The sequence below is a fragment of the Toxotes jaculatrix genome, chromosome 7, assembly GCF_017976425.1.
Source record: "Toxotes jaculatrix isolate fToxJac2 chromosome 7, fToxJac2.pri, whole genome shotgun sequence".
Lineage (NCBI taxonomy): Eukaryota > Metazoa > Chordata > Actinopteri > Toxotidae > Toxotes > Toxotes jaculatrix.
Window position 1 is genome coordinate 25,528,513 of NC_054400.1, and position 16,331 is coordinate 25,544,843.

General features: G+C 40.3%; 1 protein-coding gene across 1 annotated transcript in view; it reads right to left on the reverse strand.

The window, feature by feature from the left end:
* Positions 1-15,959, reverse strand: part of unc5db (unc-5 netrin receptor Db) — a 161,228-nt gene extending 145,269 nt beyond the window's left edge. The window contains exons 1-2 of the mRNA XM_041042882.1: positions 15,942-15,959; positions 15,583-15,679 (exon numbers count right to left, since the gene is read on the reverse strand). Of these exons, the coding sequence (XP_040898816.1) occupies positions 15,583-15,679; positions 15,942-15,959 (115 nt within the window). The remainder of the gene's footprint in view (positions 1-15,582; positions 15,680-15,941) is intronic.
* Between the last annotated feature and the right edge of the window lie 372 nt (positions 15,960-16,331).

A 16,331-nucleotide genomic window follows, 5' to 3' on the forward strand; every position in this document is an offset into this window, starting at 1 on the left:
ACAGAGGTCTGACGGATGCATGACAGTGACTGGTAAAGAGACTGCTGAATGCCAGCCTGCAAGCGAAACAACGCAAAACACAATTACAGATGTGTTTGTGAGTGTTACACCATCAAATTTTCAGTAATCTGTGTTTCTAGTTGATAAACAGGAAAACAGACCCATGATACCATTTGATAATGCTACACAATATATAAAATAACATTGTCGACAATAATCACAATGTGACTTTTACACCAAATCATGCAGCCACACACATCCCTCTGAGCTCCTGGCTGTTTTAACAGCCACTATTTACAGCCTTCTTACTACAGGCTTACTATGTCTTAGGTTACTTAAAAATACCATCAGTTGGCGTATCAAACATGTTATACATGTTTTTGGCGTGTTTATCCACACGTTTTAAACATAGCGCAAATATCGGTATACAAACAGAGAGTAGAGTTTCCAGGGATGTTGACATGACAGTCTGAGCCTTAGTAATGTCAAGCAAAATATATTTTGAACCTGGTTTTTATAAACGGTGTCACTCCTATGGTGATTTCCTTCTTCTTTGGGGATGTATGTGTTGTAAGTGGAGTAAACAGGAGGTTTAATGTTGTTATGCAGACAGTGAGCTGTAGTCTCATTTCAGTGCATCTGCATCATAAAAAAGTTATGCTGCATTTGCTACTAGCTGCTCCTGAAATCTCTTTCTAAAAGCCTTTAAAGTACTTGCAGGAAAGCATCAGCTGCCACCATGACCGCACACTGGTCACTGCTGATCAACCAGTTTGCAAAGGAATATCTTCAGACAGCATTCATCTGGATGGCATTTTATGTCATAAGCTGTAGGAAGAAGCGCGCTGAATCACACAGACACCAGCGGCTGACATAAGATGTTCCCAAAGCAGCAGCTTCAGGCCAGTGATACAGTGCACGCCACGTCGTTTCATAACTGCTATTAACTCAAACTAATGTTAATGCAGCTTAAAAAGACAAACACACCAGCAACAAAAGAATCACTTCTCTGGGATGCTGTGTGGGCACAAGCCACAGCAAAGCAGCAAAGATGCAACATGGCCCACAAGGTTGAGATGAATAGATGTTGGTTTTACATGGGAGGGTTGAGTAATCCACAGTGGTGCTGACCCTGAAGAACTCAGAGATTGTATCAAAAGCCAAAATTAGTTTCAAAAGGGAAAATTTCAAGCATGAAGAGAAGGCAGTAGGAGGATGCCTTAGGCACACGAGGAACTGAAGAGTTACACAGCCACTACCCGCCAAGACAAAAGCAGAGCAGAGTACAGTGCAATATTCATGTTGTAAATGCTTTACCAGGTCACAAGCCAAGCTGTCAGGACCTGTTAAGTCAACAGAGAGCCAGTGAAGTAGCCCACTGTAACCCTATCAAAGCCCCTGCTCATTAAATCACACTGAAAAAAGGCTTAAAAATAGTACAACTCAAAGACTACTGACTGCATTAGTCTCCAACAAATAAGGCAAAAAAACAAAACTAAAAAACTGTATACAACCAGTGAAAGGTTGGAGGAGATGGTAGCAGATACAGCAGAGCAGAGATAGCAGCAGCTGTCTGCTATCATCAAAACATAGCTACCTCATGTTCCTGTCCAGAAGTCTATCTTGAAATATGCCGAAACCGTTCAGCGCGCGCTGTAAACTAATGCCTGACGTCTCTGCCATGGTGACAGGCTTTAAATGTATTTTCATATTACCTTCCATTTCACAGTGGCCACGACTGTCGAGAGGCTAGTTCTGATCATTCGTCAATCCAGGTTGATACTTTCAGTGAGTAATGTTATATGAGAAATGTGGCTCATGTGGCTTGTGAGCGAACAAACTGTCAAAAACAGACAGTCCATAAAACAGGGAGGCGGTCACGAAGGTGCCTTTGAGGAGGAAAGCAAAGCTGGGAGCTTTCTAGAATATTAAAAATACATGTGTTGCATTTTTAAGCATCAGTTTATCACTGTCTAATTTACTGTAATGCTTTTGTATACTGACCATAAAAACAAAGAGACCATGGCGAGACGATTGGCCTCTGTCTCACACTGGTTCCACTCTTTCTCAAAATTAAGGTGACAGTTCACATAAATACTATTTATTGTTAAACATCTTTTTAACACCAAATTTTCATTCCCTCTGTGGAAGCTCCACCTTCATTTGCATTACAACATTTACAGTAAAGAACACAATGGCATGAGCATGTGAGCATGTGCAGGCTGTGGTGCTGTGTGAGAGAAAAAATAAGGAAGATATTTTATTACTTCTGACTTATAACTGACTGATCGTTTAAAATAAAATAAAGCCGGAAATCCGAAATCCTCCCAAAATATAGTACAGTTTTAGAAACATTCTATATTTATTTATATCCAAGGAATGTCTGCTTACCCTACCTAAACCTTCAGCTTTAAGGAGAAAAAGTTTACTTAAAATAATAAAATTAACATAAACACTATTTGGTTCTGTAATGTCACCACGCAACATGACAGAAGCAAAACAAGTGTCTTAAGCATTTTCCTTGTCGCCAAAAAAAAAAAAAAAAAGCCAAATAATTATCAATCAATATATTACCCCAAAAACTTCATTCCACAGAAGAGGCTAATCAAATATATTTTCCCATTTTAAAAAGATATAATGTGGAGTGTCTCTTAATGATCCAGAAAAAGAAAAAAAAAAAATTGAAATGATTTCATTTCTTCTCTTTCTTTATGTGTGTCTTACATTAGGCTGGCATTCTAACAGCTTAGTCCTACCATTACTCATTTTTCTTTTCCAATCTGTTTTTAAAGCAGAGATCAATTGGTTGTATGAGTGAAGGGAAAAACATTATATATTTCAATAAACTGATTATCCTTATGAGATGCCTACAGTCCTTCACTGTATCATTTATAATCCAAACACCATGATTAGATATATTTTCCCAAAAGATTTGTTTCCCTTTGATTAAAATGTGAGAATTTAGCCACAGAGCTTACTCTGCTTACTCTACAGCAAACTTTGGATTGCTGCTTTTAAAAACAAAGACAGATTTCTAAACATGTTTCGCCAAATTTCTGTATGAAAAGACTTAGTTGTAAAGTTGTAAAGAGGAGATAACCTTTTCTGAAACAAAAAATTAATGTTTTTCCACTCGAACACCAGATTTTATAAAGATTTTGAATAAGGGAAGCTTTTATATGTTCCTTGTCACAGCTGTTATAAAGGGCCTTTGTCCTACTTTTAACATGGTTTGTTACAGAAATGAATTCAAAAATATATCTTTTCATAAGACTTGAAGAAAACCGTTTATTAAAATATATTATACAAATATCATTTAAATTCTCCAGAATCACAATATTTGAGACATAAACGGGGCTATTACATCTTCCATTAAATTCAAAATTTACAAAGGGTTTTATTATTTGTACATTTGGTGAACCGAATCTAAAAATTGGTAAAGTTAAAGTAAAAGCCTTGTACGAGACTTGTGTCATCTGCATAATTTAAAGTTTTGTTAATTTTAAGCCCTTAAGTCCTCCTGCCCTCTAACTTTAATAACTAATATTTCCATGTGTGTTTGCCATTAAATATACCTACGCCAAATGTCTCTGAGCAAATATGTGTAATACCAGAAGTGTATAAACCAAACTTCACTCATAAGAAACTGTAAATACAAGATCTAATAAGCTGACTTTTCAGCTGCAGTGGATCATGAAAAGAGACTGAACACCTGTTAGTGATTAGTTTTTTTCTCAGAAAAATTACGCACATGATTTTCCATCCAAAGACACCAGTGTGCCACCTTTATCAGCTGTCACCAAGTTGCTCATTGAAACACTGATCACTACAGCACTGGTCAAACTTTTTTACTATTCATTAAAGAGCCATAAACACAGACTTAAGAATGTGAGCTATCTTACCTTAACAGAAGTGTTTCTTCTGCACCAGCTTGTGTGTAAAGTGGCAACCACCCAAATTTAGGGCACTGGCCAGATCACTACCTGCTATTTTTCCCATAAGCTCTTAGTTATTCTGGCTTGCTTTATATGTCCGACATGGCGATGTTGCTCAGAAAGCAGTCCACGATTCCTTAATGTAATGTATTTAAACAGGATGCTGTTTCCAAGCAATCCAAGCAGTAAGATGCTGGCTAAGATTATTATTTGATGAAGTGAGCAAAGGGGCAGGTTTTTCCAAAGCTGTATGATAATTCTGTTGGTTGAACTTTTTATTTAAGCCTACCTGGAGGCATGATGAGGTCTCTATTGAAAAACTTCATGTTTTCAGGGAGTAAACATACAACAGGAAGTCAAAGTTCTCATTAGAAGCTTATAAAGTACCTTCATCATCAACACTGAAACAGTAGCAATCAGTGTGAGCAACGATCTCCTTTTGTTCATATTTCATATATATACAGCATGTCTCAGAGTACTTGTGTTAATAATGTATATAGATTTCAAAATGCTACAGTACATGTAGCGCCTTTAAAATAAGGCAGCTGTGCTGAGATTTCTGCAACAACAAATAGTACAAAACAGTGAAGGACTACTACAGTGTGAAAAACATTTTCAACATTATCATACACAACACGCACAGCTCTGTCAGTGTCTTGGATCCAACAACATCTTGGGTTGTCTAGAAATCATGAGGCTCACATTATCCCTGCTGTCTCATCACCTCAGTGCAAATTTCATCAAAGCTAAAATGTGATTAGCTACTCCAATTATCTGGAATACATTACTTCCTTTAAACCAAGAATTAATTTACCAAAAATATTTTGAGCAGTCAAGGGTCCCTCATGTATAATCTGAAATGTGATGACTTCAGTGAGCCCCGGAGCCCTCTAGGCTGGTGTATTCATGAAAACAATCATAAAAGATCTCCACACTGTGAAGATGAGTCAGTTCAATCATTCAGGTACCATCTGTTAATACTGCTGTGTTTCAGTCTTTAATATCTACAGAAATATGCTTCAAAACTGTGACTAACAAACTAACCCTTTTCCAAACTAAACAAAGTCCACAGTATGGAAATCATGCTAACACAATACACAATGTTTGTTGGTCTGCAGCTGGTGCAGTTATCCTTCGACTTTCAGATTTCCTCATTCTAAGCTCACTTGTTTCTGCCCCCCGTCAGAAGACATGTCCACAGAGGGAATGATGTGGAACTGTCATAATGCAAACTGATAAGTCTTGAACTGAAAACCCCAAACTGAAAAATAAACTTTTCTAAGGAAGAAAGTTAATTTCCTCGCCGTACAAGATGTTGATCCTGAGCTAAATTCAGGTCAGTATGTCTGTCAAACACACTGACTCTCTTCAAAACTGTGGCGCACACTCTGAAGCGTTACTGTGTGGGCTAATCCATGCGTGACAAATACTGTTTTGTTAGCAATATGTTAGCTATAATTAGACTGAGTTAGTCAAGTCATTATTTGCAGATCAGATTGGAGTTTTCAAGCTGTTTAATGCTAAGACACTGTGCTCACTCATGTCCTGCTTGTGTGGTGCTTCTCAGTGTGTAATGTGTCTTTAAGCTGTATCTGAATCTCTGAATGACAAAATATATTTGCAGGTTAATATTTTAATAAATTGTGATGTTAGAGTTTGAGTTTTTTGCACTCTATGCACTTGTAAGGGAAACCGTTTCTCAAAATCGCTTTTAAAAGCAGTCACAAAGTGCTGAAAATGTAAAATGAGACACATACTGTGGCATTTGTAAAGATTTAAGGGTGCAGAGAAGAATATTCCCACGTGAACAGCATGAACCCTTCCTAATCTGATCCTAGTCACAGGTTACTTACTGGTAGCCTGTATTAGTGTTTCTGTGGAGACCCTGTAAAGTTTATTGCTGATTGTTCTGGTCATCTCTGAACATCAACCTGCTGGTAAGGGGTGTGTGAGCCTGCAGCGCTGAAAAATGCAAGTGCAGCAAGGCGAGGCACCATGCAGACAAGGTGACACAGAGCTGCACTGTCTTCTGCTGAACAGGTACGTGCTGGTACAGTGTCAGCCTGTATAACGTGTTTTATCATTTAACTCTTCACCATGAGGGTTAATTAAGTTTAAAAATGGTTGAAAAAGATTATTTGTTACTTACCACTTTTTCACATTTTTAACATATTTCAAATATTACTAACAATTTCACAAGTAACTCGATAACAACCACTCCCCCTCTGGTAGTGGTCGGTGTAATATAAAATAAATTGACTACATTTAATTGCTTGACACGTACAATGGACCTGGACATAACATTTTCACAGCTGATGACATCAGTGGACTGCCAGACTGCTCTCATATTATGGAGATGACACATTTATAAGGTTTGGGTTGAGATCTATCAAAGCAGGCAGCTGGATTATTATCGTACATATTCAAGTCATTTTCCATTGTTGTAGTTCGAGGAAGTTCTACATTGTGTCCAGTTCATGGTAAATGATTAATGGTTTCTTTTTTTTCTAGTCCCCCCCCCACATGTACATTTACAAATGTAAATACATGACTGGATTCTCATTAAATCTCGGCTTATAAATAACTACATGATCAATTACTTCTACATCTGAGACTTTTTGTCTGTTTTCATCAGACTATAGAGCTGAGGTACTGTTTTTTTTTTTCCATTAACTGATCAATGGTTTATTGTTACATCTGGTTATTGATTATTCACCTGATCAGTTTGATACTAGAGTAGATCTGTTCTAAAAAATAGTTGCATAATTAAATGTCCTGGTTTTTGCAGGGCTGCAGTAACAACCACTAGAGTATGAGGCTGCTCCTTTGTGTTAACTGAGTCCTACACATTTTGACTCACTGAAAGTAAAATAACTGACACCATGATGGACTTTTTTCCAATATGCTATCACAATAAATTAAGTTACATACAGGGACTTTAATGGGAGTAAATTTAAGCCTGTTTCTAACAAATCACCATGCGTCTACCACTAACATCTGAGGAGAGAAAAACCTACTATTAAACCCTTTCCCTGGCCTTTTCTGCAGCACCTGTGTGTGTCAACCACTGGTCACAAACAGCATGGTCCAATGACTAACATGTGCCCACCAGCGAGACTGAGAGGTCCTCCGAGAAGGACAGGACACATCGAGCTGAGACTGGCGCTCGGCAGTCCATTCATCACATATTGTCCTCCAGCAGTGTTCTGTCCCGGTAGGCCTGCTGCTGCACCATGGATCAACAGAGGACATGTTTGAACAGCTGACCCAAGGCCATGAAAGTGGGTCCAGCAACAGCAGAGAATCATCAGGGTTGGCATATCAAAGGCCATACATCAGGCGTCCAAGAAAAATACCTGTGATCTATGTATTGGAGTGGGTTTTCTCCAACTTTTGTCCTTTCACGGGAGCCAGCTCACATTGCTGAGTTACTATCCTGGCTGCTTTCTTACTTTAATAAAATCTTGCCCCTGCTCTCTTTGTCTTTATGCTCTCTGATTTACTCCACTCCATGTACTGCCTTTAATGCAAATGTTCTCATCAAGTGGTGCTGGGTGGAAAAAAAAAAAAAAAAAGCTGAAAAGGCAAAGCAGAAATACAGATACTGTACAACAAGATGAAGAGCGTACAGCCGCTCTGTGTGGCTGTACGTAGGACACAGTGGTGCTTTGAGCTAAATGCTAAAATCAGCATGACACAATGCTCACAATGACAATGCTGACATGCTAATGCAGTATGTTTAAGTTCTTAAAATTCATCTTGAAGGGAACAGCTGTACTAAATTTCAATCCATCCAAAAGTTGTTGATTTGTTTTACTCGAAACCACAAATGTCAAACTCATGGTGGCGCTAGAGGGAAAGTCAGAGGATAACCAAAGTCATTAGGATTTATCATCTATTGAACTGAGAATTGCTTTGACTATCTGTGTCTAGGAGATGATGAGATACTTCAGAAGACACATGATAACTGTCATCTGCAGGAGTTTCTTAAGGTAAAGTCAGAGTCGGTAGGATTCATTCCCTCAAGAACACAAATGTCTGCACATAATTTCAAAAATTTCATTTCAAAATCCAGAAGTCCAGTAGTTGGTGAGATGTTTCAATCTGAACCAAAGTGGTGGAACGACTGACTCTGCCCTCCATGGAGTCACGGCACTAATATAACAAATAAAAACCAAAGACACCAAGCAATAAACAAAATAAAGGCACTTCTTTACCTTGGTTACAATGGACAGACTATGAGAGATTCACTTAGAAGCACCACTCATTCAAAAGGCCATTTACTTGAGATCGGCTGACATAGATTTCAGCCATGACCCATACATCAACAGGACATGTTTTTCGATAATAATATTGAATTCTCCCTGACTTGATAAGAGATGAGGCTTCGCCTTTCACTTGACTCTGATTCTATAGACGCTCACACCCAGATGCTATCAAATATGGCCAGCAATGTAGTATAAATAAAATTTATACAGGGCTGTGTTTGGGTTTCCTAATTACTATGTGAGTGTGTGTGTGTGGGCACAGTCACACACACACACACATATACACACATCCCCCAGTAGGCCTTATGACTGCTTGGAGGTTTGCTAAATAGGATGCTATCATAAAGCAGCCTTGTAAAAAGCTCATCTGGTGCACACCATCTGTAAACACAGATATGAAGAAGTTCATGGAGCCTGTGCAACCTGACACCTCTAAATTTGGAGAATATTACCGCACCAATGTAACGCCAGCATTCGCTCTACAGCAAAGGCCAAATTAATGCGGAGAAAGAAAACACACATTAGTGCTGCTTTTCCATAAAGACCATGTTCTGCTCGTGCTGGTCCTTCAGAGTAATTACTCCACAGTACAAGTGTGATTAATTACAGTTTGCAGCAATAAATATGTGTTTATTTGGAGCACATGTGAGAATCTTCAAAGATTCAGAAATGAGTCTGACGTTCACTTAATAGCTGTTAATATTTAAACAGTTTTGTATATCACTTTATTACCGTTTATCAGTGTTTGTTAAGTCGGCTGTACAAAACAAGTTATCATCCATTTAGATAGAAAAACTACTTTTTCGACTTATTTCTATATACTTCTATTATTTATAGTGTATGAATATTCCATGGACATTCGCTACTCAATATATTTTACTCATGCTGTCTAGCTGTTGTTTTGACCCTTGAACTTCATTTTACTGGTTACACGTACACTCGCACACACAATGCAAAATCATTTAAGACTGGGTCACTGCTGCTCTGAATTTTTCTCAAAGTATCAGCTGGAGGCCTAAGAAGAATAAAGATGAAATCAAATATAAATACGGTTAAATATTATCTATAAACCCTTTTCACAGAGACAGTGTACCTTGTCTCTAGCTCTTTTTAAAACGGCAGTTTACCTTGTTGTGAGTCTTTGTCATAATTATACAGTACAGTGAATCCTCCGCCTACCATATTTAAATCCCACATGTTTTTCCACCCTAAGGGAATTCTGTCACAAGTACTGAAAAACAAAAAAACTCACAGAAAAAAAGAAAGAAAGAAAAAAGCTGTGTCCACATGTATCACTCAGGGCTCATACAAAGATTGCAATATTTAAAAAGAAACCTACTCGGCCATGGTCTAGAAAGGACTGTGGAATGAAGATGTGTGGCTCTAAGAACACAACTGATTGAATCTCCTGACTGAGATGGATGAAGGGTATCTGCAGCTTTCCTACATGATTTAGCACTGTGACTGAGTGGGCCCTCTCACCCTGTCCTGATTGCCATCCCCCCAGATTAAGCAGGATGGAAGCTACAACGTTCATCCAGGACAGATTAGACCGTCGTGACTCAAGCATTTTCTGAGGATCTCTGAATTACAAGCACGACAGAGCATTGACTCTCAGGAAAAGGCCAAGTTGAGGTTGGTGGAGGGAAAAGGAAAACAGATCACTAAAATGTGAGTTTGGTACTGTGTGTAATCACTACAGTATCATTACAGATACAGCAGCTGAGTTGAGCTTTATAAGCACTTCTTTTGGGCCACAACCAAGAGCTATTGTCATGATCGATTAATCGAATTATTTTCCCAGTGTACTATCTGTTTGCTCTATGTCAGAAAACAGTGAAATATTCCCATCTCAATACCCCAGAGCTGAAGCTGAAGTCTTTAAATGTCTTTGACGACAAACTCTTAACTCAGCATCCGTTCAGAAGCTTTTGCCAGAGATTTCAACCTCATGTCACAGTTAAGTCCCGACTCTGAGCGAACTCCATCTGCCAAAGGCGACTGTGAGATGTAGTTCAAATCTCTGGAAAAGGCTGGTCAGCGGAGCCTGAGTTAAGAGTTTTTATTTATTCATTTATTTTTGACAAACTACATTTTGGATGGTCAAGAATGAACTTTCAGGGTTTTGTTGCATATTTAATATGCAATTACATTTCCCATTATAGAGCTTCTTACAGAGCTAAACAATGAGCTAAAAGAAACTACAGTTCTACAGAGAGCTGAGCGGAGCTGACAAGTTAGGTGATAATTTCCTGTGGGCTCATCACCTTTCATATTACATACAGGACAGTCATTTGATCCCAGTGACTGATGCAGCTTTACTGTTTGTCACATTAATTGCGGAAATGCTATATGCCAGTATAAGAGCTGTCATTTCTGACTCAGCTGTGTCTCTAAACCTACAGGTATAGAAGACATACAGCAGCCGGAAAAAGTAGAAAATCATCAAGTCCCATTCAGCCACATAGTGGACAGGAGAACCCAGTGAGCTGCGGGGCTGATTGCTGACTACATTAAGCCTGTTAGGCAGCACGTTGAGATGAATCCACTCACTGAAATGTGAAGGTAATAGTCTTGACACAGCAAAGACATAACTCACAGACTGTACCTGCAAAGTCCCTAAATGACAGCAATCCCAAGTGGGAGCTGGTCCAATACGAAAAGGGACTTGCTTTTATTACCATCATCATTACTGTATATCATTTCTGAATGTACAGCCATTTGGTTTCATTTAAATGTAAATCTGGGCACTGAACTGCGCACGCTGTCACCCACGGCAGCCTGACTATGATGATTCATTCTGGGATCGGCAGGGAAAATATAAGAGCCCCTTTACTTTCTCTGAGGGAAAATAACAGATTTGACCTTTGTCTGTTTTCATGAAAGCCCTGTACACAACAAAATAAAATAAAAAACCTTGAGATTTTTTTTTTCTAGAAAACAAAAGTAGCCACAGTTTTGTGCATCCGTTGTACTCAGGTGTTTTTTTTTTTGCCCACCCTCAAGAGAAAGAACAAAGAGGTACAATCAGCAGTGCAAGGTCATAGGTCATCTAAACCCCACACAGGATTGATGAGTCCACTTGTCAAATGAGGTTGCAGCGTCAGAAAATGGAGAGACGCAGCATCACAGCCTCACACGCCATGTGGTGATGGTTATTTCAGCAAGACTTGACACAATTGTGCATCTGTGAAGCTGGAAGATGCTGTTTGCTGCTAATGTTTATCAAATGAGGTGACCACCAGGGGCCCAGGCATGTGCACGCTCTCACTCTTTCCAGCAAGGCAAACAGCTCCATACCCTAATCTCATAACAGAGTCTTGTAATGATATATAGCATCAGGAAAACTTACAGCAGAGCGTGTTGAATTTCTGGTAAATGAACTAGATGACTTCAGCAATCCTCAGTCAAATATCAGATAATCCCTTTCTCCATTATTTTTCTTGCTCTCCACACACCCTCTCTCTTTCTCTCCCTCTCCCTCTCCCTCTCTCTCTCTCTCTCTCTCGCTAAATCACACATCACATAAATTAATCATCAAGTCCCAAATAAACACGCCAGCATGTCAAAGGAAATCAACAAGAGCCTTATCAGAAGCCAGGTTATAAAGGATATTACATACACTACCAATCAAAAACACCCCCATTTTTCCAGTTACAAAGGTAACAGGTAAAAAAAAAAAAAGGAAACTGTTTCTTGCAGCAGTGGAAGTAAGTGAAGCCATGAAGGTTAATGCAAACAATTCCTACAGGTGAGCCAACTTCTGTTGATGACTGATGACAAACCTTCTGTCAGTACAAAGGCAATGATGGAACAAACTGTGTTACTACACCTCTGATGCTTTATCATCAGACAACACTGTGCTGCAGGAAGTAGATCTGTATCTTGCTGAATCAGCATGGAGAGAAAAAGTAACAGAGGAAGTCAGACTGGTTGGTCAGAGCTTCATCCTACAGCAAGATAATGACCCAAAACATTAGAAGAACAGAACCAGACGGAGGCTTCACATGATGAAGACCAGCACAGTCTGTAGACCTAAACCACATGGAGCTGGTTTGGGATGAACTGGACTGAAGGTGAAAGCAAAGCAGAGTGGGAACTTTCTGATCAACGTTTCATTTCTATTGTAGAAAGAAAGTCACAAACTCCAGCAGCAGACTCGTCGAATTTAGTTCAACAAAAAGATTCCATTCCTTTTTTCTTTTAATCTTATCATATATTTGTTCTACACTTTAATTTCAGGAACACTGAGACATTACACTTCAGTAACAACTGGAAAGTGGACACTCTTTTTACATCGTGAAGCAGGGCCTCATTGGGAGATGAATACATGGTAACAGAACACCTGATTTTTAAGGAAGTCACATCTAATACTGCTGTTCAGGAAGCTGTATCTTGTGTTTCATGTCCAGTACTGTGTGACATGACTGAAAGGCCTTTTAAAGTTTCCCCCTGGGCCACGCCTTGTTCACTCATGGCTGTGTCACACAGGAGGAGCCCTCCTTCGTGACCCCTCGCCTGAGTCTCGTTCTCAGCCAATGGGGCCTGCAAACTTCCCCACTGATCCTTAAGAGCTTAAATCTTGCTGAGTGCGATCGAGCACTGTCAGGTCCCGCTGCGGCCGGACCGCCACTGCATTTGCTGCTGTTTGTTTCATAGAGTCAACCTTGTGGGGAAATGTCCGTGTGACACCTGTCGTTACGTTTACGGTCTTTGAGGCTGATGTGACGTGCAGAGAAATGACAGCATGGAAGGTGCTGGTGCTGTAGACATGGAGCTGGAGACACAGTAAAATGATTCCTGCAGACCACATGGAAGCATTTAATGTACATTAAGTGATATTTTTATGTGTCAGCATCAAGCACTAAAACCATTAGTCCATTAACTGATTAATAGACAGAGAATTAATCAGCCACTACTTTGATGATCAGCTGATGATTTCAACCCGTTTTTAAGCAAAAATACTAAACACTCTCTGACTTCAGCTCGTCATGTGAAAATTCTCCGCTTTTCTCTGTCACATATGATCTTAAACTGAAACTATGAATAAAATCTAAATTTAAACCATCTCCTAAACAGCAGTCAGTGACCGTATACTGGAGGACATCAGACTCAAAATGATTTATTCTGCTTCTATAAAATCTTTGATTATGATTCCTTTGGTTCAGCAGAACACAGAACAACTGGTTAAGGACCAAAACAGAGGGCAGTTTACCGACGTCTCCCTGCAGGACTTCTGGGCTCAGAGGTCCCTGAGTCTCAAACTGTGCCAAAGCGCACCATTTATTCTGCTTAGCAAATTTAATATAAAAACTATTTGATAAAGCATATTTACACAGAGCAAAGTTACACTACTGCTTGTATGATCAGCTTTTTCAAGGTGTGGCACTTAATCAGGCAAGCACTGTCTAACGAAAGTTGCATTATGGGAATAGTGGGAGTGTACTAGGGACTAAAAGTCAGGAAATCTTGGCCTCTTCTATGCAGATTTTGACCGTGCCAGTCCCTCAGTGTTGCGGAGGTACAAAACTAAATTATTGGAGTGCCCCTTTAACTTCCTATCACTCAAAAAAGCTGTGGGGATGGGGACATTGCATCATTTTAAGGGTCACGAGGCAGACGGGTGGTAAGCGCTTCAAAACATACATGTGCTGTGCAATTATGATCTAATTATGTAACTATGATCTTTTTTTCCCATTTCTCTGTAGATTTTGAACAAGCAGTCTGCTCTGCAAATGTTCATATTTGTACAACAGGACCTGGCACCCGTTTGTTTCCCTCAAATTCAAACCAAAACTTCACACACGCAAGCTCCATGTTAAACTCTCAAAAGCCTCGTAGCTCTGGTGTTTAGCTCACAGTATCCTGACAGTACAGCGACAAACATAATATAGACACCATCCAACAGAATCCACCAGATGAAATGATGAGACAGAAAAGCTGCAGTGTTATTGTGCTCAGTCTAACAGGGGGGACTTTGCACACGCATGTTCAGTGACTGTGGTGGTCAATGGAGTCATGATGCTATGACCTCAATCTATTACTGCACTCAGTTCAGCTCCGTGGGCTGCCCTACAGTGAGTTTAGATTATACGGCTCCGAAGGGTGAAATACAGTAATATCACATCAGATTCAAATACTATCACTGTACACACTCACCTACAACCTACATTAAGAAGAATGCAGGGAATCGGCTCTGTGCTGCAGCCGTTAACGTACGTGGCCTTAAGAGAAAACGATGAACAATTTTTCAAGTCGCAAGAGCAACACGGACACAATCAGATGTTTGAAGGGAAAGATACTGAGGTGGAGTTGTGTGCTTATTAGATCCAAATGGGCGACTTTCAGAGCAGCAGCTTCATCTCACTGAAAGACCAGCTACAGAAAAGCCTGCATCAAATATCACTGGCCACTGAAACTGAGAAATCTGCTTTTGTGGAGGAATGTTTTTTTGTTTCTCTCTCTTTCTATTAAGATAGTAACTACAACATCAAATTAGGACATGGATCCATTCCTCAACTCCCCCCCCCCCCCCCCCCCCCAAGCTGCAGCAGCTACCCCACAGCCAGCTGCATTTTTACCAACAAAATATGTGCACATGTTCCTTATTTTTTTTTTATAAACCACGTAGATACACAGCTTAAAGACATTCTCAAAATGTTGCTCAAAAGAGCATGGCACCCCACTGCAATCCAGCCCTGCTGCCCCTTTCAAAAACCCGTTTTAGGTGCGTCAGTGGCAGAATGCTTTTCTTATTTTGTGCTTCAATTCAACATAAATGCCCTGCACAGGCAGTCCGCCATAGGAAGCTTATTTTCCCCGACACTGTGTCCAGTTCATGATATCAGGGAGTGCATTGGTTTAAAATGAAGAGAGGACATCCACTGAATCAGTCCTGTAACTCCCAGGGAAAAAAAAACGCGGTGACATGCCTGTTGCACAGGCGTGCCTCCTGAATGGAGCGCGGGCATGATGATGGATTCATTAAAGACTGCGAGAACTGAATGAAAAGGGGGACAATTAACATCGATTTTAGGAGGATATGAAAAAGATAAACAGTGTGAGAACTTGACAGTGTGAGCTATGGCTTGATGAATCAATATCCGAGGCTGTGCTGCGCATTGGGAGAGAGAAAGCTCCAACAGTGACAATAAGTCCGAGGATGAATCAAAAACCCAGGCTGAAAATTGAATGTGCACAGTGGTATGTTTGCAAACATTAGAAAATATAAAGAATACAAACACGATGTAAATGTCACAAGTGGTGCGTAACCACGAGGATGGAACAAGAAGAAGGTTTTTTTTTCCTCAAACCGGGTAAAAGCGTTTAAAACCCAGTGACACTCAAAGTAGGGATGCATCCATACGGACAGCTCTTACCTTTGGAGATCACGGGTGATGTGCAATAAACAAGAATCAGGAGGCCCGCCGTGGAGAGGTAACGTCCTTTTGTCAGCGCACCCATACCGACGCGTAGCTTTCCACGGATACGCTATAGGGGTGACGGTGCTCTGGATCTCCGGTGGCTCCTCTCGCCTCCTCCGAGCTGGACGAGCCCCGGCAGCTCAAGTTCCTCCGGGAAGCCAGGGACGGGGACAGTTTGGCAGTCTGTTAGGAGAAGAGGAAGAAGTTCTGAATGGCTTTCGGCTTCGACTGTCGATAGGAAGAGAAGAAGCATCTTCACTTCACTTTTGCCGTGAGTGTGTGCGCAGCAGGGGAGACGTGCGCTCCGAGTTTACCCCCTTTCTCATCATCATCCCGGTGCCTGCCGCGTGCTAACCAATGGCAGAGAGAGGAAGGCGGAGAGGAGGAGACCGACGGGTAGGCTACATGTAGGCCTAATCACTCCAACATTTCTTCCTGTTTAAAGGCAGAAGTTCAACACGGCATGGTTTTAGATAATACTGTTAAATATTGGAAAAATTGGGGAACAAAAAAAAAAAAAAAAAAAAAAAAAAAAAAAACGAGGCGAGGATGTAATTTCAGAAAGCTGCATCTGAAACATTATCAAGCCTGGTGATAAGTTCCAAGAGACGATTTATCACTAACTGTGCGCTAAATGACTGTTTCCTATTCTGTCTCACACAGAGCAGAGAGGAGAGTGGCCCTCAGCGCTCCTGAGTGCCAAG